The sequence below is a fragment of the Varroa destructor genome, unplaced genomic scaffold, assembly GCF_002443255.2.
Source record: "Varroa destructor unplaced genomic scaffold, Vdes_3.0 BEIS01000005.1, whole genome shotgun sequence".
Classification (NCBI taxonomy): Eukaryota; Metazoa; Arthropoda; class Arachnida; order Mesostigmata; family Varroidae; genus Varroa; species Varroa destructor.
In genome coordinates this window covers 33,775,947-33,800,217 of record NW_019211458.1, presented here as the reverse complement: position 1 = coordinate 33,800,217, position 24,271 = coordinate 33,775,947, and the positions used below count along the sequence as shown (strand labels likewise).

Sequence of the window (24,271 nt, the reverse complement as noted above, 5' to 3'; positions counted from 1 at the left end):
ATTTGCGAATGTTGGCAAGCACACAGTCAACATCAAGACAAATGCAAATTGTGGGCTAGCGAACAAGTTCTTATGTAGCAAAAATAGCTTTAAAAAAATCCGTCCTGCCTAACCGTACAAAGCCCAGTAAAAAGTTGCCTGGAAAAAGATTACTTCAAGGAACATTGAAGTTAAATCTACAAGCGACCCAGCAATATGATTTAGATCAACAGGTGCTGCAATGAAGAGCCGTTGGAAGTTTGAATTCGACTTTAAGATATTATATATAACACTGCGACAGTTGTAAACGTTGTGCTTCTTCATTTACCAAACTGTACGTAGGCGTACGTTCCTCTATGTAATCGTGTAAATCCCTTTTGGAAGCGCTTTACAGGTTTACATTATGGTCACTATTGCCTGGAGAAAATAACGTTATTTTATAACAAACTGTTTAACTTTTAGGCAAAGATCCGGCCAGTTACATGCCATGCCAGTCTATAAAAAATAGCATGGTTGAAATGCTCATAGCCGTTAACAACATGGCGACAGGCACCAACTGAGTATCCACGTTTATTTACTATCAGACGTTAGGAATTTATATTGATAATAAAATAAATGAATACAATTTAGCAGTAAACGTAAACTTCTCATTTCGCTAATTAATATGTGTTTATTTATTATTGTTATCGGCGTCAATATTGGTTTTCCTGGTTTTACAGCTCTCATCACATCATGCACGCGTTTTTATTTCGCCGGCAACCTTTGGTATACTAATCGGTTTATACACGTAGCCGATAGGGTGTACGGGAGACCCATGGTGTTATCTCCACTCTTACCTCTAATTTCCAATACTTCAACAACATAACCACCTCTTCTCGTCAATGCGATTAACAGTGAACGTGCTATAGAGAATGATCGAGCGGGGCATTTCTAAGGTTCTTAACTCTTTGCAAAGGTAACATCTTTAAATGCATGTAGACACCTATACATCAACAGAAAGCTCATCTTGCCACAGCTTTCGGTCCTTGAACGCAAAGATTCTCTCGCAGCGAATCCTCTCTCGGCTTACTCATTGCCTCAGTCATACAGACACTCCTTCCAGTTTTCTCATCCCCCGTTGAGACTTGCCGGCTGCAGAAATAGCGGCGGCAGTAAAAGATCAGCAAAAAATAATTTTTTTCACTAAAATTGATAGTAGTAGGTCGAGTGACGCTGTTCGTTCAAAAGCGTCCGAGCGCCGATGTACCAACAGGATCAGGTAGGTGTAACTTCGAGTATCACTATAAACTAACGATTGGAGTTATAGTACAGTTGGTTAATTTCTATAGTATTATATGTCTGGCCTGGATTATGGATTCATTATCTAACAACAGGACGTTTAGGTAGCTAGTGTTAGGTAAATTGTCAAATAATATACTGTTCTTATGTACATTCGTTAAGATAAAACGTTTCAGGTATTGCTTTCAACATCCGTCTAGCGAGAGCAAATAAGAGCGAATTAAACTAAAAAAAGTATTTCCGTTACGCCTATGAAACCTATGTAGGTCGGAATTAAACGCAAATCGTCTTAGGCTGTGGAGAAAATTTAGGCGAAATATATGACGTTTAGGTGGATAGATTGTTGAGAATGTTTTATATATGATACATATAATAAGCTCCTTGCATATTTTATGTAAAAGATCCTTGAATAGTACAGAAGCAAATCAAAACATTGTCAAGTACCATATGGTGTTCAGCTGTACCCGATATCCTAATAGGACCCGAGTGTCTTTTAGTTTATACTTCAAATATAAACTCACTTTTTTGAGGGGTGTAATTCTTTTACCAGTGGAAGAAGACAGCCGACGAAAAAATGATATTCTGGGGTCTTTCTACTATAGTATCAAGGAGACAATACGAGATTGACTTCCATGGGAGTGTCTATTTTCGAGTTTTCCGTAAAGGTTTACGCGGGAAGAGTCTTGAACAGAGCGACGTCATCATTTTGATTAAGTTTGCCATGGCAGTACTTGTTCATTTCGGGATCTATTTTGACGGAGGCGATGTCAAATCGACATCCAATAACAACAACCTAATACAACCTACACATCGTTAGAACGAAGATACAGCCACTAACATCTGTGGAGGACCATTAAAATACTCTTGTATCTGGCGTAATATCGTAGAAGCATATCATCGTAACAACTCCCCAGTTTCTTAGTCAAAAAAGTCGAAAAGGTAAAATAAACAGTACGACACTCTATTTCATCCTACGGATCTTTTTCCAAGTAATACAAACTTGGTAAATTCCACCCGATCAGTATTATAACTTGTCAAACATTTCGTTATTCTTCAGCCGTCTTATTAAGTTATGTGCCCAAGAGTGTTTATCAAGTGTGTTTTGTGAACGAATTATCATTTGTTCGAAGCATGAACTATTTTGTGCTTGGAAAAGTAATATCTTGTTCTTTTTCTTAGGCTGTCGTAGTCGTCCTGCTCCCAGTTTACTCTATGTACACAAGAACATATCTGCTTCCCACATCAAAAAATTCATGTAGCAGATGGAGAATCGTTGCCAGCCATCATTCCACCCCTCTTGCTTTTGCATTTTCTCCACGTCCATGCTTACCTCCGCCGTTTTCGCTAGGCTATTCACTCCAGTCCCTCAGTTATTTCCTTCTAAGTCCAAAGCCACTTGGGATGAATGCAGGTGCCCATTGGCTTTCACTTCGTACACTCCCTTTCATGGGTCTCTAACAGATCGCAGATCCTGGGCTGCGAGACAAGAAACACCATTGATGAAAAAACCCTTTATAAGCTTATGAGCAGGACCCAAGTAAGAGAAGCGATGGCCACAGGCAACGGCCTGTTATGGACTAGGGCGAATGTGTGTTTTCTATCGCGGTATTCTGCCGGTTCATTTGACCCTGGCCGTGGCTAAGCCAACCATACACACTCCCAGTACGCTTGCCAAACCCACCTCAGTCCAATGATGGCTCTAGACGGCAATGGCTGGCTGGCTGTAAGAACCTAGTACTCTTACTCATGTATTTGTTCTGGCTAGCCCCCTTTACATTTCGTCTTCATTATTGAACGCGTCCTAACAGCTACGGTATGTGGTGATAAGCTTTGGCCTCGTTTGGCCTCTCGCTCGCTAGTATGCAGTAAATGAACGAAGAGGGGTACGACCGTTGCCTTTACTTCATTTTCCCGCTCTGAGCCGGGGCACATCCCTGTGTTCATCGTTACAGCGGAGTGCGTGTGGTGCAGTGGGGTGATGCTATGTAGAAGGCGCGGATGGAACACAAAAAGGAAAATCGATGTTGCTCACCCTAACACTGCGAAAATATTGTCATTGTCACTGCTAAGGGCGGTGATAATTTCGCACATGGGACGCAGTGGAAAATGGGCTAGTTCCTTAAACATTTCCTATACTGGATAAGATGGGAAGGGCCATAGATACAAATGGCCGTCTAAATGGGCAAATGAGGCCAAAAATTGAAGTCATTTTCATTTATTTAGAGTTTTCATTATTGTTGTTGCCGTTGCTGCGGCGTTGTTTTGCTTCCTGCTATGGGTACCTTGCGGAAGTTGATAGCTATCTGCTGCGATGAAAACTGCCTAAAACGAAAGCAAGAATTGTATTTTGCGTTGTCGAGTGGACAAAGTAGAATAAAGCTAACGACTCTACTTAGTCGCAATTAAAACAATAACGAAAGTACAGCACTCAAAAAAGTTGTTACTCCATGTATATATATATATATATATATATATGTATATATATAAAGCGTTTTTTGGTAAATTGATGAAGCTGAAATGCAGCGTATAGGGTGGGGTGGTATTAGAGGGTGTCGGTAAATCTACTAAAGCTATATTTAAATAGGATATTAATTGTCTTTTTCGAAAAATCATTAAAATTTTTACCCGTAAAGGTATCTTTACAAAAGAAATTATTTCAATAATAAAAATTAAAGATAATATTAAATAAATTATTAATATTATTATAATAATTAAAGTAAATGAATTAAAAAATTATTCAATATTAAATATCTAATTTTATAACTATTGTATAATTTTAAATTAGGAAAACACAATAATAAAAAAAAATATAACTAATAAACCTTTATTTGAAAAATAAAAATATTCATGACTGTACATCCTCGTAGTAGTAGCGCTGAAGGCAGTTGTGACCAAACGCACAATTTTCTAATAGGATTAATTGGATTTTGGTCTAAAAGTGATGAGACTCTACCATGATGAAAGACATCGAACACGTGACATAGGATAATCTGCTAAGAAGAAAACGTTGAAACAATTGAGAAGCTAAGCATTGGTATATTTGTGCGTTTGGCCGTGCTTACGTAACTTAATTGTGGACGACTAAGTAAAACGAATACTCTAAGTGTGACTTGTTGAAGGGGACCGCCCGTAGACTCTTATGGATTGTGAAAAAAACTGATTGTTTGACCCTGTGTTTGAGTTGTTGGTGTTCTGTGTGAGAAAAAAACGTACGTCATTAGTCCGGCTAACTTGATTCTGTGAGTGCTGAACCAGAACAGAAGGGAGTCCGATGCCTTTCAGCCTAACCGTGAGCAAATAATGGACAAGAGTTCGATGCGACAGTCAGGAATAAGCTTGTTTCAATGTTTCGCTGAGGTGTACCTGACCTAAAATTAAAAGCGATGATTTTTGAAATCGTACCTTATTATTAATAAACAAACAAGTATTGTAAGTGTGGTTATAGACTCTGTATGCAATATAGAGGCTTGAATTATGTTTATTACTTTTTCTATTTTTATTATTGTATTTTCTTGTTCTAACGAAGTTAGCTTAATTACAGTAATGTCCAAATAAGAGCCAGCTACCTTGTGCGAACATCAGAGCTTCTTTCAAAGATTGATTTCTTTATATTTCTTATTGTTTTCGAAACTTGCTCATTTCTAATGTATATGTGACGCTTTCGGATAGTGGACGCTGACACCTGGGGAAATATTTTTCAGTTGACATCTGCTTATAAACCAAAAATCGGTTGCAAAAACTTACTAAATTGCCACGAAACGGCTTTCATGGCAATTTAGTAAGTTAGTTGATAGTAGCACAGATATAAATGGCATTGTAGTTATCATGATTTGAACATATGCATGTATGTAGCGTTATAGGTGTAGTTTCCAACGTGAACAATATAAGAGCTGTTATTCTCTTTAAATGATTTGTCGCTTGACTAGCCCTCTAATATCTGTGGATATAAGTAACTTACAGTGAATGATTTTTGTCAACACTGTCTTTAAGTTCGGTTTTTCATCGTTAGGAAGCGATCAAGATGTCCTTTCGTACGTAACGGCCTGATTGATTAACAAAAGCTGGGCTTACGAGTGCTCCATCAATGGGTGCACCCTATGTACTCTTGCTTTAGGACGAATTGCAACGAAACAAATTACCACAACAATCACGACCACTGCAACGACGCTTAACATCGGGTCAAGTTAGGTTAGTCGGGTCTGTCCAACGTACCAATCTCTCGAAAGGCCAAGGACGCGTCGGTTACCACACAGAGTTAAGCGACCGAAAGCCAACCCAGAAACACATGTTAGACGAGGACTATGTCGAGGCGCTCTTCGCTCGCTAAATTTCCTTACCGTTAGCGGAAATAGTGATTGCAATTTTTATTGGCCTAGGCAGAATTTGGTGATTAAATATTCTTGACTAAATTTTATTTGAGAGACTGCATTATTACTAAATTTCTTTTGATTTTTAATTTTCCTGCTGATCCCCATGCACGCACGATTGCCATAACGGCTACATACGATTAAATTGTAAATTTTTTGTCGCAAGACGTGTTCGTGTTGTCACCGATGCCAGAAGTTTGTGCAACCTAGAATTCCGACTGCCCTTAAGGTTGTCATTTCATATTCAGGCAAACGTACCATATGCACACACAGAGCAAGTTATACTCTTGAGGGTAATGAGTAAGGGGTTCGGCTCAGGTGCGCGGTGGAATATTCGAAAATCACGATGTACGCAATAGCGTGCTGCCACTCTAGTGGAGTTCCATCGTCATCGCATGGGTATGAACTCGTTTACGTCAACGAAGGAGGCGGGAGGAGTTAAATTTAGGTGGCGCACACACATGACCCTTACGCCCGTCGTCGTCGTCGTCGTCATCATCACACGTGTCAAAGAACATATCTATCGCAAAGTTTTTATTGTGTGTCGATTTAGTGCTTGAGACACCTCCGAACTTCTGAATAATGTACGCTTGAGGCACGATTGTAGTGACGCCACATTGACATACCTCATTGCTGTATAAAAGTAGCGACAGAAAATACTTATATCTGTCAATTTCCGAAGAGCGGCGAAAAATGGTTATTTCCGTCATTTCACTTTTTGTTCAGACTGGTTCACTTGATGCTGTCAAATCTTCAGACCTGCGATAACAGTCACTTGAAAACCGGACATGGTTTCCTGTACTATAATCATCCATGACATATTCTTACAGCTCTGGGAAACACAGCGGAACCTGTTCTATTTGCCCTGTTGGAACCACCCGCATTGGGTCGGCGTTTCCTATAACCTATTGATCCACAAATCTTGCAGGTGATACGTGGTGCGTTTCACAGAATCATCGCACTCGCTCGATTTCTTGATGCTTAGTTCGAACGTTTCGGATTAAAACGACAACTCGACACGCTCTAATTGAAACCGTTTTTTTGCGCGAACAGTCCATATATTCCCATATGAATTACAGGTAGTGCGTCCTCACAATAGGTTATTCTTATCTGATTGAAATCAAGCAGCTAGCTTGGAGGGACGCCTATGCGATCATCCGAAGACGCGCGCCGTTCCGACATTTTATCCTACTGCATACGCCTCGAGTAGTTTAGAGCAGGTTCAACGGCGACTTCTTTCACACTCCGTCAGTGTTTTATGATCGCTACTTGGATGAATATTTCGTATATTTTTAAATTTACCGCTTTCTCCTCTCGCTGATACCAGTTGTGATGACAACGACACATCGGTAGACACATAGGCTAATTTGGTGTGAAAAAATATATATGTCGATCTATATTGCAATAGAAACGCAGCTCGATCGTTAGCGCCTAACGATTAGTCAACCGAAGCTGAAAATCTCTTTATGATAACAATACATATATCTTTGAGACCTTATTTAATGGGCGAATGTAAGTAAATCCGACGAGCTTTGAAAGTGAAGTTTTAAGTTAGTTAGGGTAGAACTTTTTCACACGCGTTAGAAATATTCGCCTTTACTTTTTACAGAATTGTTCAAGCGCTGCGGTATCTTTCGAACGGCTATATATGTAGTTCTTTTTCTCAAAGAAAATCTACGATGGGTTGTTTTTAAGGTATGGAGGGCTATTTGATTACGCGGACGAGGATCGCAACTACTAGCTGGTTGAGGCCAACGTTAATTTTTGCGACAAGGCATTGTAAGGAGGTCTGACGTTGTCATTAAGTAAACAGACTGCATGCTTCCGATTGCCGTGTTAACGGTTCGTGAGTCTCTTGAGCACCTCGAGATAGCGATCTGCATTCCTACGAATCCCGATATCTAGCCACCTTTTCGCTGGTTTTTAACACTCCAATCTTCGTTCTTGAGACGTTTTCGCCTTTGATGTAGTACATCGCTCTAGCCCAATGCTTTTTTTTTTTTTTTGATGAATTCGTCAATCTTTAATGTGTTTCTGCATCACTGTGGCCTTCGAGGAACGAAATATCGGCCACTGAGCGTCGATTTTCGACACAAAACGAAGCTTTTCCTAAACAACTTATTTCGCCTGGGATAAGCTTAATCAATGTTACGAGTTTCTAAAAAGTTAGAGTACTACCGACCAAAATTCATTGTTGGCGACCCGCTCAAAGGTAGCTTAATTTAAAGATTCACTGATTTGCTGGTAACAGCTTAATATATATAGGCACTTATTGATCATTAATACATCGTTTTATCGCAACACTGACCGCATAGTCCGCTGTCATCAACCTTAGGCAGGTTCCGCGCCTTGAGAATCACAACGGTCAGCCGATTCGCTGCTGGTTGATGGCACAGCGAAACGAGCAGCTCCCCACGGCCGGCACTTTTGATCTGAAAAACAAGATATTTATAATAATAACGAATATTAAACTGAAATAACGATAATTAAACCGAAGCCGTACGGGTGACTAAACTCTCACACTAACTACAGTGTATTGGAAATGCAGAAAAATGAAGCGTTTATGTTACGAGAACAAAATAGTACGCTTGTTTGATTATTATGGCTGTTACAATATTCAAAAAATACGAGGGCTACTACAGACGCCTGACTTCAGACTACCTTTCAACAACGTAGGAGAAAATGATTTGTTGAATTGACTCGTCCACCAGATGGACAGAACAGATCTTCGTTTAGCTGCGACCTTTGAGCACACAAACCTATTCAGTCCATGAGGTACAAGTAGAAGCAGCTATTGGAATAACATGAACTGACGCAGTGGTCCAGCCCATGCAAAACGAGTATAGGACAGTCACAATCGGCTAGGTTTCTTGTGAGCAAAGGTGTGAGCCTATAAGAAGTGTGCCAGTCTGAGAATAACCAACTGTCTATTGAAGCTAGTTCTGAAATGTCGAAACTTCCCAGAGCGGAATCCGAAGGAAATCATATACATGAAGTCACAATTACGATGATGACAGAAGTATCCATGTTCAATTTCATGTTTAGACGCGGTTGACATTTAGCGGCTTGGCCTGGGCTTAGAATGCATTTAAGATATGGCGCGCATGTGACATTTAGCCGGGAGAATTTGACAAAGCACTCCATATGGATAGGTTGAAGCCTACAATAGGACACAAAAGGTCTGACTGCGTGTTCCCTCTTATTTTTTTGAGATAGGTAAAGGTAACGAAGTTGACGCATGTAATAAACGTTGCGTTAAGTAGATGGAATGATCTTATTCTACGCTAAACGCATACTGTCGTGATAACAACGCACGTTGACTTGAGCGGGGTTCCATCAACTTGAAAGATGCGTACATGTCTTCGGAGACGATTATTTTGCATGCGGTAAATGGGTGACATTGTCTTCACAATTGGTACACCTGCCATTGGGAGCAAGCACTCAAACTATCGATAGCTGAAACGAGAGAAATAAAAACGACACCATTTTGCTCCTTTACGTCTTTTACTAGGGACCTGTTCAATTCCGCTTCGTATTTCGGCTTTCTTTATTCTGTCATGGAAGTACTTCTATTATGGCAATTCGAAAGAGATGAAAAAAGCTTAATTGTTGGATACTGTCTTCTCATAGAGATGAATGTTTGGGGCCGCGGTTTGAATCAGTCGTTTATATCATAGCTTTGAATCTAAGTCTATCGCTATATTATGAAAGAAACTATTATTCTTCGATGGAACGTAGTAATCACAAAAGCTAATAGGTTAATAAGGCGTATACAATTGTACTAAATAGAAGACACAGATCTACCCAATTGGGTTTGTGAATGGCTGGGATGACTGCACGGCGATAACCATTGGGTGCGACGGAAGAACACTAATTCCAGTGTTGTCATCATCACTCAAAGCGTGCATACCAATCACAACTCAGCCTGTTTCGCTGGCCGACTGTGCTCTTTCAGCGCATCGTCGAGGGCCGCTTTCCCTGCCCGAGATTTGCCCACAAAAATTACCGACAACTAGTTCAACATAGTAATTTTGAGCTAATAGTACTGCCATTAAACATCATTGGTATTGGTAGCTGAATGGATCCCACAAGGAAGCGACTTTCTCCGTCAGGTCCTACAAGCATTCATGGCGAATGCTGCTGCTGCTGCAAATAACGCCGGCGGTAGTAAGCGTTCGTATTTTTTGGAGCTTGTACTACATACTATTGATGCTTAGAGTACATAGGTGAAGCAAAACACAGCGTACGTACTGGGTTTTGTCTTTCCCACGAAGAATCACAATACAGTACACAATACACTTGAATACAAGTACATTACGAATAGTACTCACCTTGAAATGCCTGGGCACAATCTCTTTGACAAATGCCCTTTCCTGATCGTGCAAGGTCGTATCACCGTCGATGAGCTCTGCCACCGGGCAAAGAACCTCCCCAATTACATCGTCACGTGAGTATCGATCAAAGCTCAGTACGACAAAGTGAAGTGTGCCAGTCACGGCCTGATTAGCCGTAACGCCATAGAACGTGAAGTCTTCGTCATAGACAGGATTTGTCGTCTTACGTACTACACGAGTCTTCACCTATTCAATGAAAAATAAACAAACGCCAAATTGAGAAAGATATGAGAATCTTAGCTATACAGAAAATGTTTTACACTAATTTTTCCCCAACCTGAGACAATGGAGTGATAGCATTATACACAGGGGATCTGGCTGCATAGCTATGTGGCCCATAGAAACGATAAAATCGGCGAGTCGTCATTTACCGTTAGTGAAATGAATAATTCCGTTGATACGTTATATAGGCTATTTAGATCTTCGATATGTGCGGCTTCTGTGTTCCGAATAGAGCGGCTCAGAATCGAAGTCCTTCTACTCAAGTATTAGCTGGCATTTGTAACAACGGTGGCTTAGCACCATACGCCGTTAGTAAAATCTATATGAGAGCAGTTTTTGCTAGCATGTGCCTCTTAAACAATGCACGTATTGAGGAAGCGTCTAAACTTCAGCAAACCTCCATCTCACACGTGTTGTTGCCATCATTATTAAGGTTTGCCTATTTGCTCAACAAGCGAGTAAAAATAACAATAAAAGTCACACTTTGAAGTCTTATAAGCATATTATGTCGTAACTGCGTTGACGTAATTGTGTTTACAGAGTAGACTCTGACCGCACTCTAGCATCTCCTAGTGTCCTAGGAATCATCTATGAACGAACGACCTACAACCTGCTTTACGTGAAAGTAGAGTCCTTAATGCTCAGCCTTGGCAATACTGAACAATTTTTTCTCACAGAGTAATGTGTCAAACTGCTTATTTAATCACGAAAATAGCTGAGAAGTTGTAAGCTTTAGTGAAATTACTGCATCTTCCCACATATGATACTATCTATAGAGATGTATTTATGCATACCTTTAATACCAGCGCGGTGCTGAAATATCCCCATTTCACAGCAGCATGACGTATAAGACGTTTTAAGTAGATATACAATAGTTGGCCAATTAAATAGAAATGTAACTTATCGTCGAGTTTTGATCGATGATAGCTCTACATTAAAGCTAAACTTGTGTGTGCTATTTTATTTCGATAAAAGTTGTCCCGTTATTGTTTTGAAAGATTGTTTACATGACGATACTGCCGGTAGAACATCTCCGTCGCGCTTCGATCCTGGACCCATACTCAGAGCACTGCGTTCTGGAGTTGTGAGATGGCCATCATTTTCTTTGTGGCCCTGATTCGCTCTTCGATATAATGGCGTATATGTTCGACCGGACCCAAATCAGGCGAATTTCCAGGCCACAACAAGCTTTAATACCACCATTAACAATAAATATCTCAGAGGTATACTTTGCCGTATAACATAGTGTCCTGTTACACGTGATCACATAGTTCCTATCCAGGTACCGCTTTTAATACATAAATAAACAATTTTCTTCTGAATTATCTGATTGTATTTGCGCTTTTCCATAAACCGATGACAAAATGTAGAGCTCCCACATTGCGGATAAAAATCACAGCCTACACCATATGTCCTAATCTCTAATCCGCTGGGTCACATAGGACGCGTAGGATGTTTTGGCCGAATGCTTGTACACATGTTGAGCATTGTCATCCAATATCTAGAAATGAGGTTTATCAGTTAACCTCTTCCTCGTATTCAACTTTTCAACCTTGAAATAGTTCAGGTCGTTTCAAACACGCAGACCTTTGTGTACAGTTCAACCAAGGTTTTCTACCTGGTTTACGATGGCTACAACCACTCTTATTCGATACGATGTCGGAGGGTCCTTATGGATACCTCTTTTCGTAACCCCGTACACGAATTTATGTATTGTCAAAGGAGCATAAAAATCATTGAGATTTCCTTTAATATAATCTGTGGTCGCAAAAACGTCGTTGTCATCGAACGTCTATGTCTTCCTATGAACTGAAGAAGACAAAATCGGATACCTGAATTATGCGTAATGGCTCGGATGTTCATGCATGTCGTAGTAAACAGCCACCGTACCACACGTCTCAGTAAGTGGCTTAGCTCCCTTTTCTAGCGGACGTTATCACATTAAAAATTAGAAAAAATCATCATTAGAATTTTCTTTTTAGAAATTTTTAGAAAGAGATATTTTTGATTGAAATCGAAGGTGCGCGAAACTGATTTGTCAATGACTTTACATACTTGTAGGATTTCCTCAATTGAACTAACTACAATCTTCATTTAAATCCTACGCTGGGGCAGGGATTTCGCCGTGTTTAGAAATGCTATCCTTTGCGGCTAACGGGCAAAAGCAACAATGCGTTGGATACGATGAAGCATGAGAGTGGAAGGCATATCTCAAGCGATGTGATGTACAACGGAAATGAAACTTTTGGGGCTTTTTTTTTATCTCGCTTAAACAAGGTTACGAGCGTTCATGGTATGCTGCCCATAAATAAACGCTAGTCTAGCTCGTTTTAAATTCGTAACCTGCTAGCAGACTTGTTATACCCTCGCAATGGAAAAAGGCTATGACTGTAGTTCTAATAAAATATCACAGGCCTATAGGGCGTTACATCTTTTGATAGAGTGCCGTTTGAAAATAACACTTTTATTATCTGCGATTTTTGTGTAGTTTGTGAAAGGACTCCGGACCTAGTGCACAGTTAGGGTAAGTTGGCTTCGTTTGGCGTAAAAGTTGATATTCGTCGTTATTTTACCTTTGGCGCTTCATAACACGATTAAAATTAGTAACTAAGGGGCAGAATTCACCGCATCTATTCCCAGTAGGAATCATCAATCTTCAAGCAACATTTACGTCACACGCCGAGTATGCACGCTCCTAGGGGGCTATCGTGGATTGCGAATAGCGATCGACGGGAAGAAAGAGATATCGAAAGGAGCATACTACAATCACGATGTCATCGCATCGTATATGGATCTTTCCTTTTTGGATTCAGACCACATTTTTTTATAAGAAAGAACATTTATTTCTGTCGAAAGTGTAATTGCGTCAGTTTCATTCAGCTGATATGTCGTAGCATAACTTCAGAATTTTCGATGTTCGGTAACGTCTCTTCCATAGACCTAGGCTTGTCTTCAATATGCTTTAATAAACCAACTGTTTCTATAAGAAGAAAGCAGCACGTATTTGTACGGTAATGAACATCACAACTAGGAAAATGATCTAAGCTCATCGCTGATGTAGAAATAATCTGGTTTCTTTCGTTTCGATCTGAATCACCAGGAGGGAATCGTGTTGACTTTGATGTGGTGATCAAAAGCCAATCGAGCGAAAACACAATCACATACAGCGGCAAAATTCAGTAGCAGTCGACGTGGACATTACAAAAGCAAAAATAATACAACCTGACGAAATGGATAGCCTACGTGAAGTAGATGTTGTGTAAGTTTTTTTAGTTATTGTAAAAAAATCTCTGGTAATTTTTTTTTGGCAGAAGAAAAATGGCTATCACATATTCGTTTCATAGTCGTCTGTTTGTATAGGATATCTTAAACTCTTACTTGTGCTGTTCCATTGTAACTGTGTGAAAACAGCTACTATCTCGAATAGATTACGTTTCTATTTTAGATCATATCGATGCGACACGGAGTTTATTCACCCAGAAATGTAATTCCGACCATTGGAAAGCTATAGAGTTCTAGTACACATTGACATGTAGAGATGACCTGGTATCGCAGCTTTTCTGTGTGCGCCACTATCTAGCATCAAATGAGCAGGTTGTTAAAGGCATTTGCGAGCAGAAAGCCGGAGCCTTAAATCAGGCAACGAAATGCCTACCTGCGTTTAGCATATGGCATTAACGATTCGTTAGAAATACAAAACCAACGTGAGCCTCGCCTAAGGCTAAAGAAGAGCGCGTGTAGAAGATCGTCAGTTTAGACACAGTGGCTTTTTTTGTCAATAGGACAATTGATTCAGTTACGGTACCCTTAATCGCTATTCTTGGTAACGCTGAGAACCTCGATCGTCTCACACATGCCTTGCGTAATTAGTCCGTCAATATTCGAGCATCGTCTGTAGGGGGACAAAATCAGCGGTGACTATACTTTATTATTAAAAAATACGATTCGAGTAAATCCCGCTGGAGGATATTTTTAAAGTACGTAGCCTGATATTTAATCAAAAACTAATCCCGATTATGTATTTTCCTATTATTAATAAGTGCTTGGCATACACATACAGGACAACCAAATAAAAAAATAACTATCTCATTCTGAAAAAAAAAGGAAGAATGACTTATGATATACGTTTAGCAATTGTAAAAACATATACTTCGAATGTATGGGATATAAAATGCTATAGATGTTCTAGCTAACTAAATTCATTGCTGAATCTACTGTCGTCGCCTCGCGTGGAAGGTCTGTATTTCCATTTCTGGTTGAGAGATACGTATAGCTTTCTATTAGTAGGCAAAACTCTTCAGGCAACGTATTCCAGCCAAGATCTGAACGATGGCCCTTGTTTTAACCGCCATTGCAGCGACTAACAACATGCTTCCTTTAGAGCAGCCTGGTTTGTAAAAAAGTTCTCTTGTTCCAAGCCCTCACCTCAGCCAAAGTGGTAACTCCGACAATAAATCGCCCTTATCAACTACACAGCTGCTCGCCCTCCTGCCTGCCCACCTACCTGCCTGTCTGTCTACGTGCGTACCATTTCGTAGCGGTAGACAGCGACCATCTATTCTAATATTATGCTGTAAGGCCGCTTATTTCGCTAACTTTCTGTTTTAGCTGTCGCGCAGGCAGCGTAGCTTCTGGTTTGCCTGCTTGCCCATGCCTACTGGGTTAGGGGCCTTGCCTGGTTTTGTAGTGGCCGTTACAGCTCTACAAGAGCCAGTAGTATTGGTAGAACTGAAACTGCCCGCGGCGTTGTCGTGGTCATCGTTCCCAGTAGCGGCATCGCTGGCATTGTCCCGTGGTGTATTTCTCAATCTGGCGCTGTTGACGTCACTTCCGTTGGCATATCCGCTCTCTCATTCCTCAGCTATCACTTGGAGCTTGTCTCACGTAGTGACCCCATTTGGAAGAGACCGAAAGTAGGTCTTTTGAATTGGATGGTTCTAATGGATCAGAGACTGGCTCGAAAACTCTGTTGCAGATAAGATGGCCTGGATGGTTAGCCAGTCAAACGCGTATATTGGGACGGGTAGAAAAAATCAAGCAAATATCTGTATTGTGGTAGTCCTTTTTAGTCCTGTATATTCCCTTCTAATTATTATAGAGCTTAGTTAACTTGAAGGAAATGAGAGCACATGTCAGACTGGTTCAGTCTGTGTTTGAGATATGCTGTTATTATATATCCATTAGAGTAGCAAAATTCTCACCTCGTGCAGAGCCATCTACTGACTTTTAGATAAACATATTTTCAGATTTTTAGCGTAATATGAGTTATTCTGAATAACAACAACTAGGGCTGTTTGACAGAATTTACGCTCGTATTTACTGTTTCTAAATTTCATTACGGTATAATCCAGAGAATCCGACAAATACTAGACTAGAGGTATCTAGCGACATATGCACCCACTTGAATCAGAAGTGCTGCTGTCGACAATAATCAAGTGTTCGTTCCCCCTTGATATCATTCATGGACGCGTGCACATAATACCCAAAATTTACAATGTTACACTCGTTTTTTCCGCTTTTTTGGAGCTTCTATTGACTAAGGTATAATTAAAAGGTAAAACAATTAAATTCACGCATACGTTTAGGCCCTTCCAACGTATTTGTTGCAGGAAGCACACCATGAGGGTACAAGGCCGAAATAGATATACATTTTTCTATAGGACAGCCGCCATTTTTTAGAGCAGACGAATCATTTATTATAAAGTTAAACATGCGCTATGTACTACGAATCTTCAAGGTCAACAGCATTTTCATTATGCAGTTTCCAAGTAGAGACCTAATCTGAAGCAATCTACGTAGATCGCTCAGTAAGCCGCTTGCATTAACGTGTAACGAATTAGTCGGTATTTATTTCACTGTCGCAAGACTCCGAAACTAGCCGTTTAACGGTTATGGCTTTTCCCGAGCTTCAAATATATGTTTGGATAGTTAAGCAAAGTTTTGGGTGATGATCCTACCTGCGACAAAATCTGACCTTTTTAATTAGGCCCTCGAATAAACATGGCTGTAGTGAAATCTGTTAGTTTTTGGTTTACTAGCACAGCCTTCAAGATGATCTCGGTCAAGGTGTAAGAGTGTCAGTTAACTTTTATGCAAATCCTGTCGCCCTCCCTTGAACGGACTTTCTTTCGTAGCATACGGAAGTAGGGAATTAAAGGACAGCTTCGTAGGACCAAAGGTCCCACCGGGTCACCAGAACCGGAAAGTGTTGAGCGAGGTTTGAAACAGCTTTTTTTGAATCCTCTGAAGACCTTCGGCGCTGGCTCGGTCCTCTGCCAGCGTAGTTTGTTTTCATGCGACTTTTTACCATACTGACTCGCTATCCGGTGAGGTCGCCCTTCTCTAGGACGTAAGGGTTGGTAGTTTTCTGAGGGTACTGTACCTCGCATTTAATGAACCGTCGCTTGCCCATGGCAAGGAGGGATATTCAATATTCGTTTGATATCTCTCACACAAGTCTAAACATACTTACGTTTCTCACGCACACAGAAGGCGGGACGAAACCATAAACAGTTATTGTGAATTGTCGCTCGCCGATTATCTTTTGAAACCATTGTTTCTAGTAGAAACATTAATTTATTTGAAATTAGTATCTGTGTGACGTAAGGGGATAATGAATTCGGTAAACACACATGTCTTCGACAAGCGCAAGGCGGTGTTAAGATCATGTTTGAATGTTACTATTCTGTGCCTGGCGGTTTTTTAACTGCTTTATTTTATAAGAAAAGGGTTTTCATTTTTCAAATGAAGACGATCGACACCGATTGTGTAGAGTTGTAAAGAGTAGATACGTTTGCACGTCTAGAAAAAAAATAGGCGCATTAAAGTACATTGAGCAACAACTCCAACTGGTAAAAATTGAGGGTTTGTACCTTGGGGCTAGCTTACAACTTTAGATTTCCACCTGGAGCGCAGCGCTTGGCCTTCCGCGAGCTCCATCTATTTCTATAAAAGCCAAAAGGACAATCTATCCTTTCTACCCGCATTGGTCTCCCCAATGCACCCTCTGTTGCGACCCGATTGCTTTTATTGTCGTTAACGTAAAATTTTTGCTAGCTGTTGTTGACTCCTTCTCATCTCTGTATGTAGGAGGAGGCTTTGCTCTTCGTTGCCGTGGCGATGGCACCAGCAGCAGCAGCCGGAGGCGCTATGGACACTCTCCTATTTTTACCGAAAACGTAAGTATAAAATGGCGGGTCGTCGCATTTCACGTCTGTAATGTGTGGGGTTCCTATCCGTTAGCTTTTGTGACGCGTCTTCGCGCATGCCTTCGGAGACGGCCAAAGCTATGGCGATAGAGGCAGTTATGTCGGGAATGGCTAGCGGTTATGGAATCGCGGTAATGGCAGTGTGTCGGTGGCGAGTTTATTTGGAAGGATGCGGCCAGCTAACCCCGCTAGCACCCACTTCGGCATCCGCAGCTGTCTCATAATTGTGTATAGTATAGTTGCTTCCGAACACAACCAGACGATAAAAATATATGGAGTCTCGCAATCTCTTCTTTTTTTTTTTGCTGCCGCTTCTGCTACTCTTACTGTTGTTGTTGTAACTGGAAGGAAAATTCCGACAACTCATTTTGCTGGCCGTCTCAGATCTTTGTGTATGCGTCGAAGTCGAGCTGCTTAACAGTCGTTCTTAGGCTTTGATCCAGAAAAACAGTTTCACCTCCTATATAGTCCACTCCTCAGCTCCTAATAACCTCCTATCTTCTGAACACTTCTAAGTGAGCCTGAGACTTGTTCCGGGGCAGATCGAAATTACGTTTAAGATGCTCAAAAATATGGCTAATTTAGTTGAATTATACAGTCATGACGACCGTATAGATCTCAAATCCTGAAATCAGATTTTGAAATTACAGGGCACGCAGTCATTAACTGTATAGTGAATATTTAATATTCTTATATTCTTAAATATAAGGGAGACATTTAAATAGATTTTAATGGCCAGAACGGTACAGAGTCACTTTATAGCTGAAGGCATGGTTAAAAATCAAATATTTTTGAAATAGCTATGATGCATACATAGTCTATACGATAAATTTTTCAAATTGACCGGCGATCTTCTTTTATGCTTTATTATATTAGCCAAAACTGAAGCTTATCATATGACAATATTTTCAAATTAAAACCGCACACAGTGCACGATCTAAAGCTTAGAGATCTCTTTCTGGGATACCATGTCGAACATATAGCTACAGCAGATGTGCTCTTTTCCTTTTTTTTTGCAGCAGCAGCAGTACTAGTAACGTTGATGTAGCAGAAGTCAAAATTGTAAGCTTTCCTAAATGAAGTAGCTACGAGATGTTTCTTTCTGCACAGTATGTCGTGCGAGGAAGGACTGAGATTTAGCTCACCAGCCGGTTCGACGCCTTTGCTGGTGCATTACGTCACATACGATACCATTATCAGTACCATTGAATGCTTCTCAAAGAGCCTGGGCAACATACGACGTCAGGTCCGCTCTGTAGTCAGACTCGACTCGGCATTGCCTTTTCGTTTAACAGAAACCTAAATGCCTTCCTAGATACGTGACGCCTGTGACATATTACATATGTTGCCCATCGGTTGTTTTCAGTCTATTTTGAACTCTATAATGTTTCCTTTGATAAGATTGGCTGGGTCAGTGCTTTTTATTGTGCGAGAGAATTGTGTGCAGGGCAGAAGTGTCCATAACTTTGATTGTCATTGAAGTCGAGAATGTTTGTGCTATCGGAATCCCATTGTAAGCAAATGACGATTTGTATATTATTCATATATAAACTGCGTAGAATCTTAGTTAACATCATTTGCTCAAGTTGTCTAGTTAAGTTCCCGGTTCTTGAACATTTTTAAAGCAAAACGTAGCAACTGCTTTCAAGAGGTTAGGAAACCGAAAATTTATCCTAAATTTATAGCCTGACCCAGTCCCACACAATTATCCAATGATTGTATACATGTTTGTATCCGTAGAGTAGGTGCTGTAAGGTTCCCAAAATTAACGGCTGGATTATAAAGGCGTTAACCTATGATCGTGCATTCAAAACTGAAGAAGATCAGTTTTTAAAATTTTAGCCAGTTTCCTATATCGTTTACGGGTACGTCTAAGGAATAGTACGTCGTAACGTGAAGCGAGAGCTTGGATGGCCCAATTTGTGCAGCAATAAGCAGAGTTTTCATTTAGAACGACTCTATTTTGGTAGAAGTTGCTTCTCGTTCTTCTTACCCAAAAAGGTTTAAATCACAGCCTATTACAAGTTAAGCTCGAGAGACGCCACACTGTCAGACGCCAAAAAGAGGGAGAAATGACATACAGCTCGCAAATTCATCTAAATATATACGACTGTAACACACACGACGCAACCCGTGTAGGAGAGAGGATATTATTTTATGTCTACTAACTAACATACTAACATATTGCTTGAGAAGCTTCTCAAGCACTTCTTTCCCTTCTTCAAAACATAATTGCAATGAAAACCAACGATTTGGGAGTGAACATGATGATTTTGGGTATAGTAACACGTTAAGCTTGCCATATTCGGTTCCGAACAAATAGCTTAAGGATAGATCCAGCCGATGTACAAGTACTACCTTCGCGAGGGGCGGAAGATTACCCAAAAGCGTCGCCCAAATGCTAAAAGATATCCTCCGGATGGAACCACTGTTCATTACGACGTTTACCCCAGTTTACTTCGTATCGGTATGTTCAGCGGAGCTTAACATGTACACATACGTGCTGCACGGTTATTTACGCAAATGCACCTTCTCGTACCCCGATGCATTTCAGAACAGAGGCACATATTCAAACTTAAGAAAATCAATCTGTGTCGATTGATGATGTCTAGGAACGTATTGAACTACATTTGCCTTAGAGCCATCAATAAGCTCTGCCGATCGAAACACACATTCCCACTAAACAATATCCACGCAGGATCTCTGACTAACAAAAAGTAGGGATACTTGTGTAAATGATTAAGGCCTCAATACGAATAAATATGGCCTAAAGGTACGGATTAGAAGGAAACGAAAAGCCGTCCTGAAATAAAATAGTCATATCAAAGGCGGCAGACGTAATAGTATTAGCATAACATACGTAATATTAGCGAAACGAAAGTCAATGAACTGTAAAAATGGCCGTAAAAGATTTAGTAAATATAAAGAACATCTGCAAGTATATAATGGTCGTGTATCTTTGTTTACCTATATTGTGCAATGATTTTATGCTTCACTCATCGGGGCTCTAGAGGCATCGTGCTTCTTTGTTAGTGATTACGGGACAGCGTGTATCTTACAAACGAACTTTTTAATGTGAGCTACTACTTCATCTGTTGAAGCAAATACACAAAATAATGAAATTTCTCACTGAACATAATTAACGTGATCACCGATGTAGCAAAAATCTGTGAAGCATGAGTACGGACCCTGTTGCGACCATTAGAGGTAATAAAGATTTTATGGTGGGCTAGTTTTAAAGGTTTTTGGGCTATTAGTCTGCAGCCTAAGCTGCGCATATATTAAATCCGATGTATGGCAAGCTATAACATGTTTGTCATTTGTTGTTTGTCAGTGTTGCACGCAAATGTCATCATGGCAGTGATTTCCAGCGGTTTGGTGGTCTTTCGAAAAATAGTTTATATGGGCATAAATTTACAAGCTGCCATTTAATCGCGATCCTCAGGTCTCTCTTTTGGGATACGTTAGTCAACAAAAGGCTTTTCCAATATATTGTGCGCCGGGTTTCCTAAACCGATGTCTTTCTTTGTATAATTTCTCAAGTGCATCTAAAGTATAGACTTGTTTGCCCAGTATTGCAAGAGGGTTATCAGTAATTCTAAGGATATATACATAAGTCGGCGTGATAAATACTACAGTGGCCTTTTGAAAGCGAGTAAATTAGACAAAAGGAAGGACGCCAGGCATTTTTCCAACTTATACGCAAGTAGTTACTAAGATTATCAATTTTTCATGATGCAAATGGAGCCGTTTTTGACAGAAAGGCCGAAAACTGTAAATACTCATACAGATAGTGTAGAGCACTACATTATAAATGACGCTCCCTTTAACTATACGCCAAGCCATTTGAGCTTGCTTTCCAAGCCCAAATAACTCAACAGTCATTATTTAACATTCGTTAGTCTTCTGTATAACTGTATAATTTTTACGTCGGGCTGTACTTACAATCAGTAGATATGTTCATTACCGTACCTTCAAAGATTCGTAAAAAGTCCTTCAAATCTGTAGAATCGATTTTAAAAAAGTCACGATGTTGAACCCATTTCTGAGCTGAATACGACGACTGACACTAGCCGAGTCGGTCTCTTCCGAAATTATCTAGCCCAGCGCCTTTCTGCCGTAAGCGATTTTAAAGCCAATTTGCCAACGCAGCCAGCTCTTTATTCTGGATATTCATAGACATAAAAATCTTTACGTATACGGTCTATTTCGATAACCCATAGGCGTGAAGGTGACTACTATTTGGTGTTAGTGGCTGATGCTAGAAGGCGAAGTGTAAATACGCTTCAACCATATATATCCAATGGCGACTTTCATATTACGGGTGTATTGTATTGTACGAGTACACTGTTCGAATATAGTCGAATTAAACGTCTCATATTTGTGTCCACATTGAGAAGTCTAAACAAGGGAAGCTAGAAAATAACGTCCTTGTGTTTACATGTTGGATTCCGTAGTTCGGTAATTTAGAGATGTTTTGGACCCGCTGTACACCTCGCGCTCGTGGTAAACAAGTCAACTCTCGTGGAATCTCTCTCCTATCAGAAGGTAAGAGATTTGCCTGCCAGTTCCAGTGACAGCAGAAAGTGCACGTTAGTCTGAGGGATAACAGAGACGCCTGAAAGGATGGGTCAAGTCTGATCATCCCTCCTTCTCAGTACAACACGACGCTGCCCTACTATTGTCTTTTCTTATGGAATCAGACTAGCCAGAGGTTTGTCTCACGGGTCTTTCATGGCTAGCCCGTCTGCGTCGTGCTGTCCGGATAAGTTTGGGCCGTCTGGCTGGCCTGTTCGTTCCGAAGCACTCCCTCGACGCCCAGATCTTCTATGTTTACAATGCAGTGGTACGTACAGTATAGGTCACGTTTCGTCTCTTCAGTCGAGAACATGCCTCACAGACCACAGGACCGAAAAACAGCCCGAAGATATTGATAGCCGATAGGGGCATAAGACATCTATCGTTGGTGACGAGACTCGATCGGTGCGATGCCTCGATGGGTGTCAACTTCTACCGCAGCGCACAAGTTGAAATGGCAACTGTGGCGGCAGCGATAAGGTGGAAGCTAATTGAATACTCGCTCCCTGAATCTGTGTCTTGGTTGACAAAATAGCTTTCTAGATTTGCCTATTTGGGCAACTTAATAGATTCACATAGTTTTGAACGCGTTAACCTCACTCACTATGTGTCTTCTGTGTCATGCACAGATGCAAGGTTTGAGCTGAATGATGAATGAATGAATGAATACACACACTTGAGTGGTCCAATCGAGCATATAAAACATCGAAAGATGCTGATAGGAACAAAGGATAAAGACGACTCGATGATTTTTTGCTCGACACACGGGAGCTGACCCATAAACCAGTGGCAAGCGGATAACGGAATTGTAACAACTGACCTTGTGTTGTTTGTCGGGTAACAGTTGGAGTTTGACATATGGATCTGACGACCCTGCAGCCGGATCCTTCGCAGGAGGTAGCCCGCAACATTTGTTAATCGTGACGAATAGTGCCTGCTTGCTGGCACAATAACGTAATCGGAAATGTAATTCACCAAGACGTTGAGGCTTTTCATCGAGCATAGTCTCGCGCTCGATTTTCGCCTCCGGACTCTCTGCCTGAAAAACAACGGGAATATTAGAACATTTTAGTGTAATCCCGCCTACAAAATGCTATCGTTAACAGTAATATCTATCTCTTAAGGTACTCCAAAGCTGCTCTGGAGACGCTGCAAATATCGCATGGTCTACGCAACGTATCTGATGCTAAATTTTCAATCATGATACTACATTGCTATAACTCCAAGCCATCATACATACTGTCTTAGTTAAAGGACACGGACTTGTCCAGTAATCTGAATACTCGGCCTGTCAAAGGTAAATTGCGGCCTGTGGCCAGCCATTTTTGCTCAGTATTCCACAATTGTCTGTCATAATAGATTCATTGTAACTATCCGAATTCACTTCAGCAAGGTAACTTATAGTCAAACTTAACTAGCCTAGTTAAGCCTAATATATCTAATCTCAGTAGCAATTGTTGAATTTGCATACATAATCCAAGAGAACGTGCGAAACCAACATGTACGCCAACGGATCAAGGGTAGGTGTTATGCCAATAACCTTATGCGAAACCTTTCCTTTTTTCTGGTACCCCTAGAGAACATTTTTTCGATGTAGTACTACTCCAAATTCATCCTGCGGGCACCACAGACAAGCACAAACAGATAGAACGGTCTCATAGGCAAAGCAAAATTCGCAGCTCCGCCAGAAGCTATGCGAAATTGATGGGAATTTAACACCGTCAAGGGACCACTGGCATACGATTGAATAATTTTGGGTGAAAAAAAGTTTGTTTGTTTGTTATGTTTTATTAATGGTCTCATCTGTTTCATTCTCTTTCAACAAATGTTTTCCTATATTAATCTCTTCCTATGAACAAGGAAGTTAAGTTTCAAATAATGGTACAAGGAAATGAAGCGTACGTTAGGGCCTGTTTACATACATTCAACTATATCCATATATATGTTCGTAAAAATATAATAATAATATATATGGCTCTGTGTGAAGTGAAACTGATTGGATGAGAGATGAACTCATTTCTCCATTCTCCAGAGCATAATGTTAATTCGTATTTTTGTGGAATTATTGCTATTTTTTTATTTTTTTTTTGCAGGATTCTCTCATATACATATATCCTACGAAAGAAAGTTGTGAAAACTGCTCTTTTTGGGGAGATTTGAGCGAAAAACGTTTCTCCAGCGACAAGATAGCAGCCGATTAAATTAATTCTAATTCGGCTGAACTGGAATGCAATACACTTATACA

At 40.5% G+C, this 24,271-nt stretch overlaps 1 protein-coding gene and 1 long non-coding RNA gene across 9 annotated transcripts in view; one reads left to right on the top strand and one right to left on the bottom strand.

The window, feature by feature from the left end:
• Syt4 (Synaptotagmin 4) overlaps positions 1 to 24,271 on the bottom strand; it is an 82,253-nt gene that overhangs the window by 11,577 nt on the left and 46,405 nt on the right. For 6 of the 7 annotated variants that reach the window (XM_086989286.1, XM_022807045.2, XM_086989288.1 and 3 more), the window contains 3 exons: positions 22,847 to 23,065; positions 9,956 to 10,204; positions 7,933 to 8,056 (listed from right to left, as the gene is read on the bottom strand). In XM_086989286.1, the coding sequence (XP_086845412.1) occupies positions 7,933 to 8,056; positions 9,956 to 10,204; positions 22,847 to 23,065 (592 nt within the window). Of the gene's footprint in view, positions 1 to 4,470; positions 4,626 to 7,932; positions 8,057 to 9,955; positions 10,205 to 22,846; positions 23,066 to 24,271 lie in introns of all 7 variants that reach the window. The other variant, XR_002673592.2, reaches the window with a different exon arrangement.
• On the top strand, positions 943 to 24,260 carry LOC147755595 (uncharacterized). 2 transcript variants are annotated; one of them, XR_015327802.1, is made up of 4 exons: positions 943 to 1,237; positions 13,341 to 13,499; positions 17,330 to 17,418; positions 24,120 to 24,260. It is a non-coding gene; the product is annotated as an uncharacterized LOC147755595 (long non-coding RNA). The 2 variants fall into 2 exon arrangements; XR_015327800.1 differs by lacking the exon at positions 13,341 to 13,499.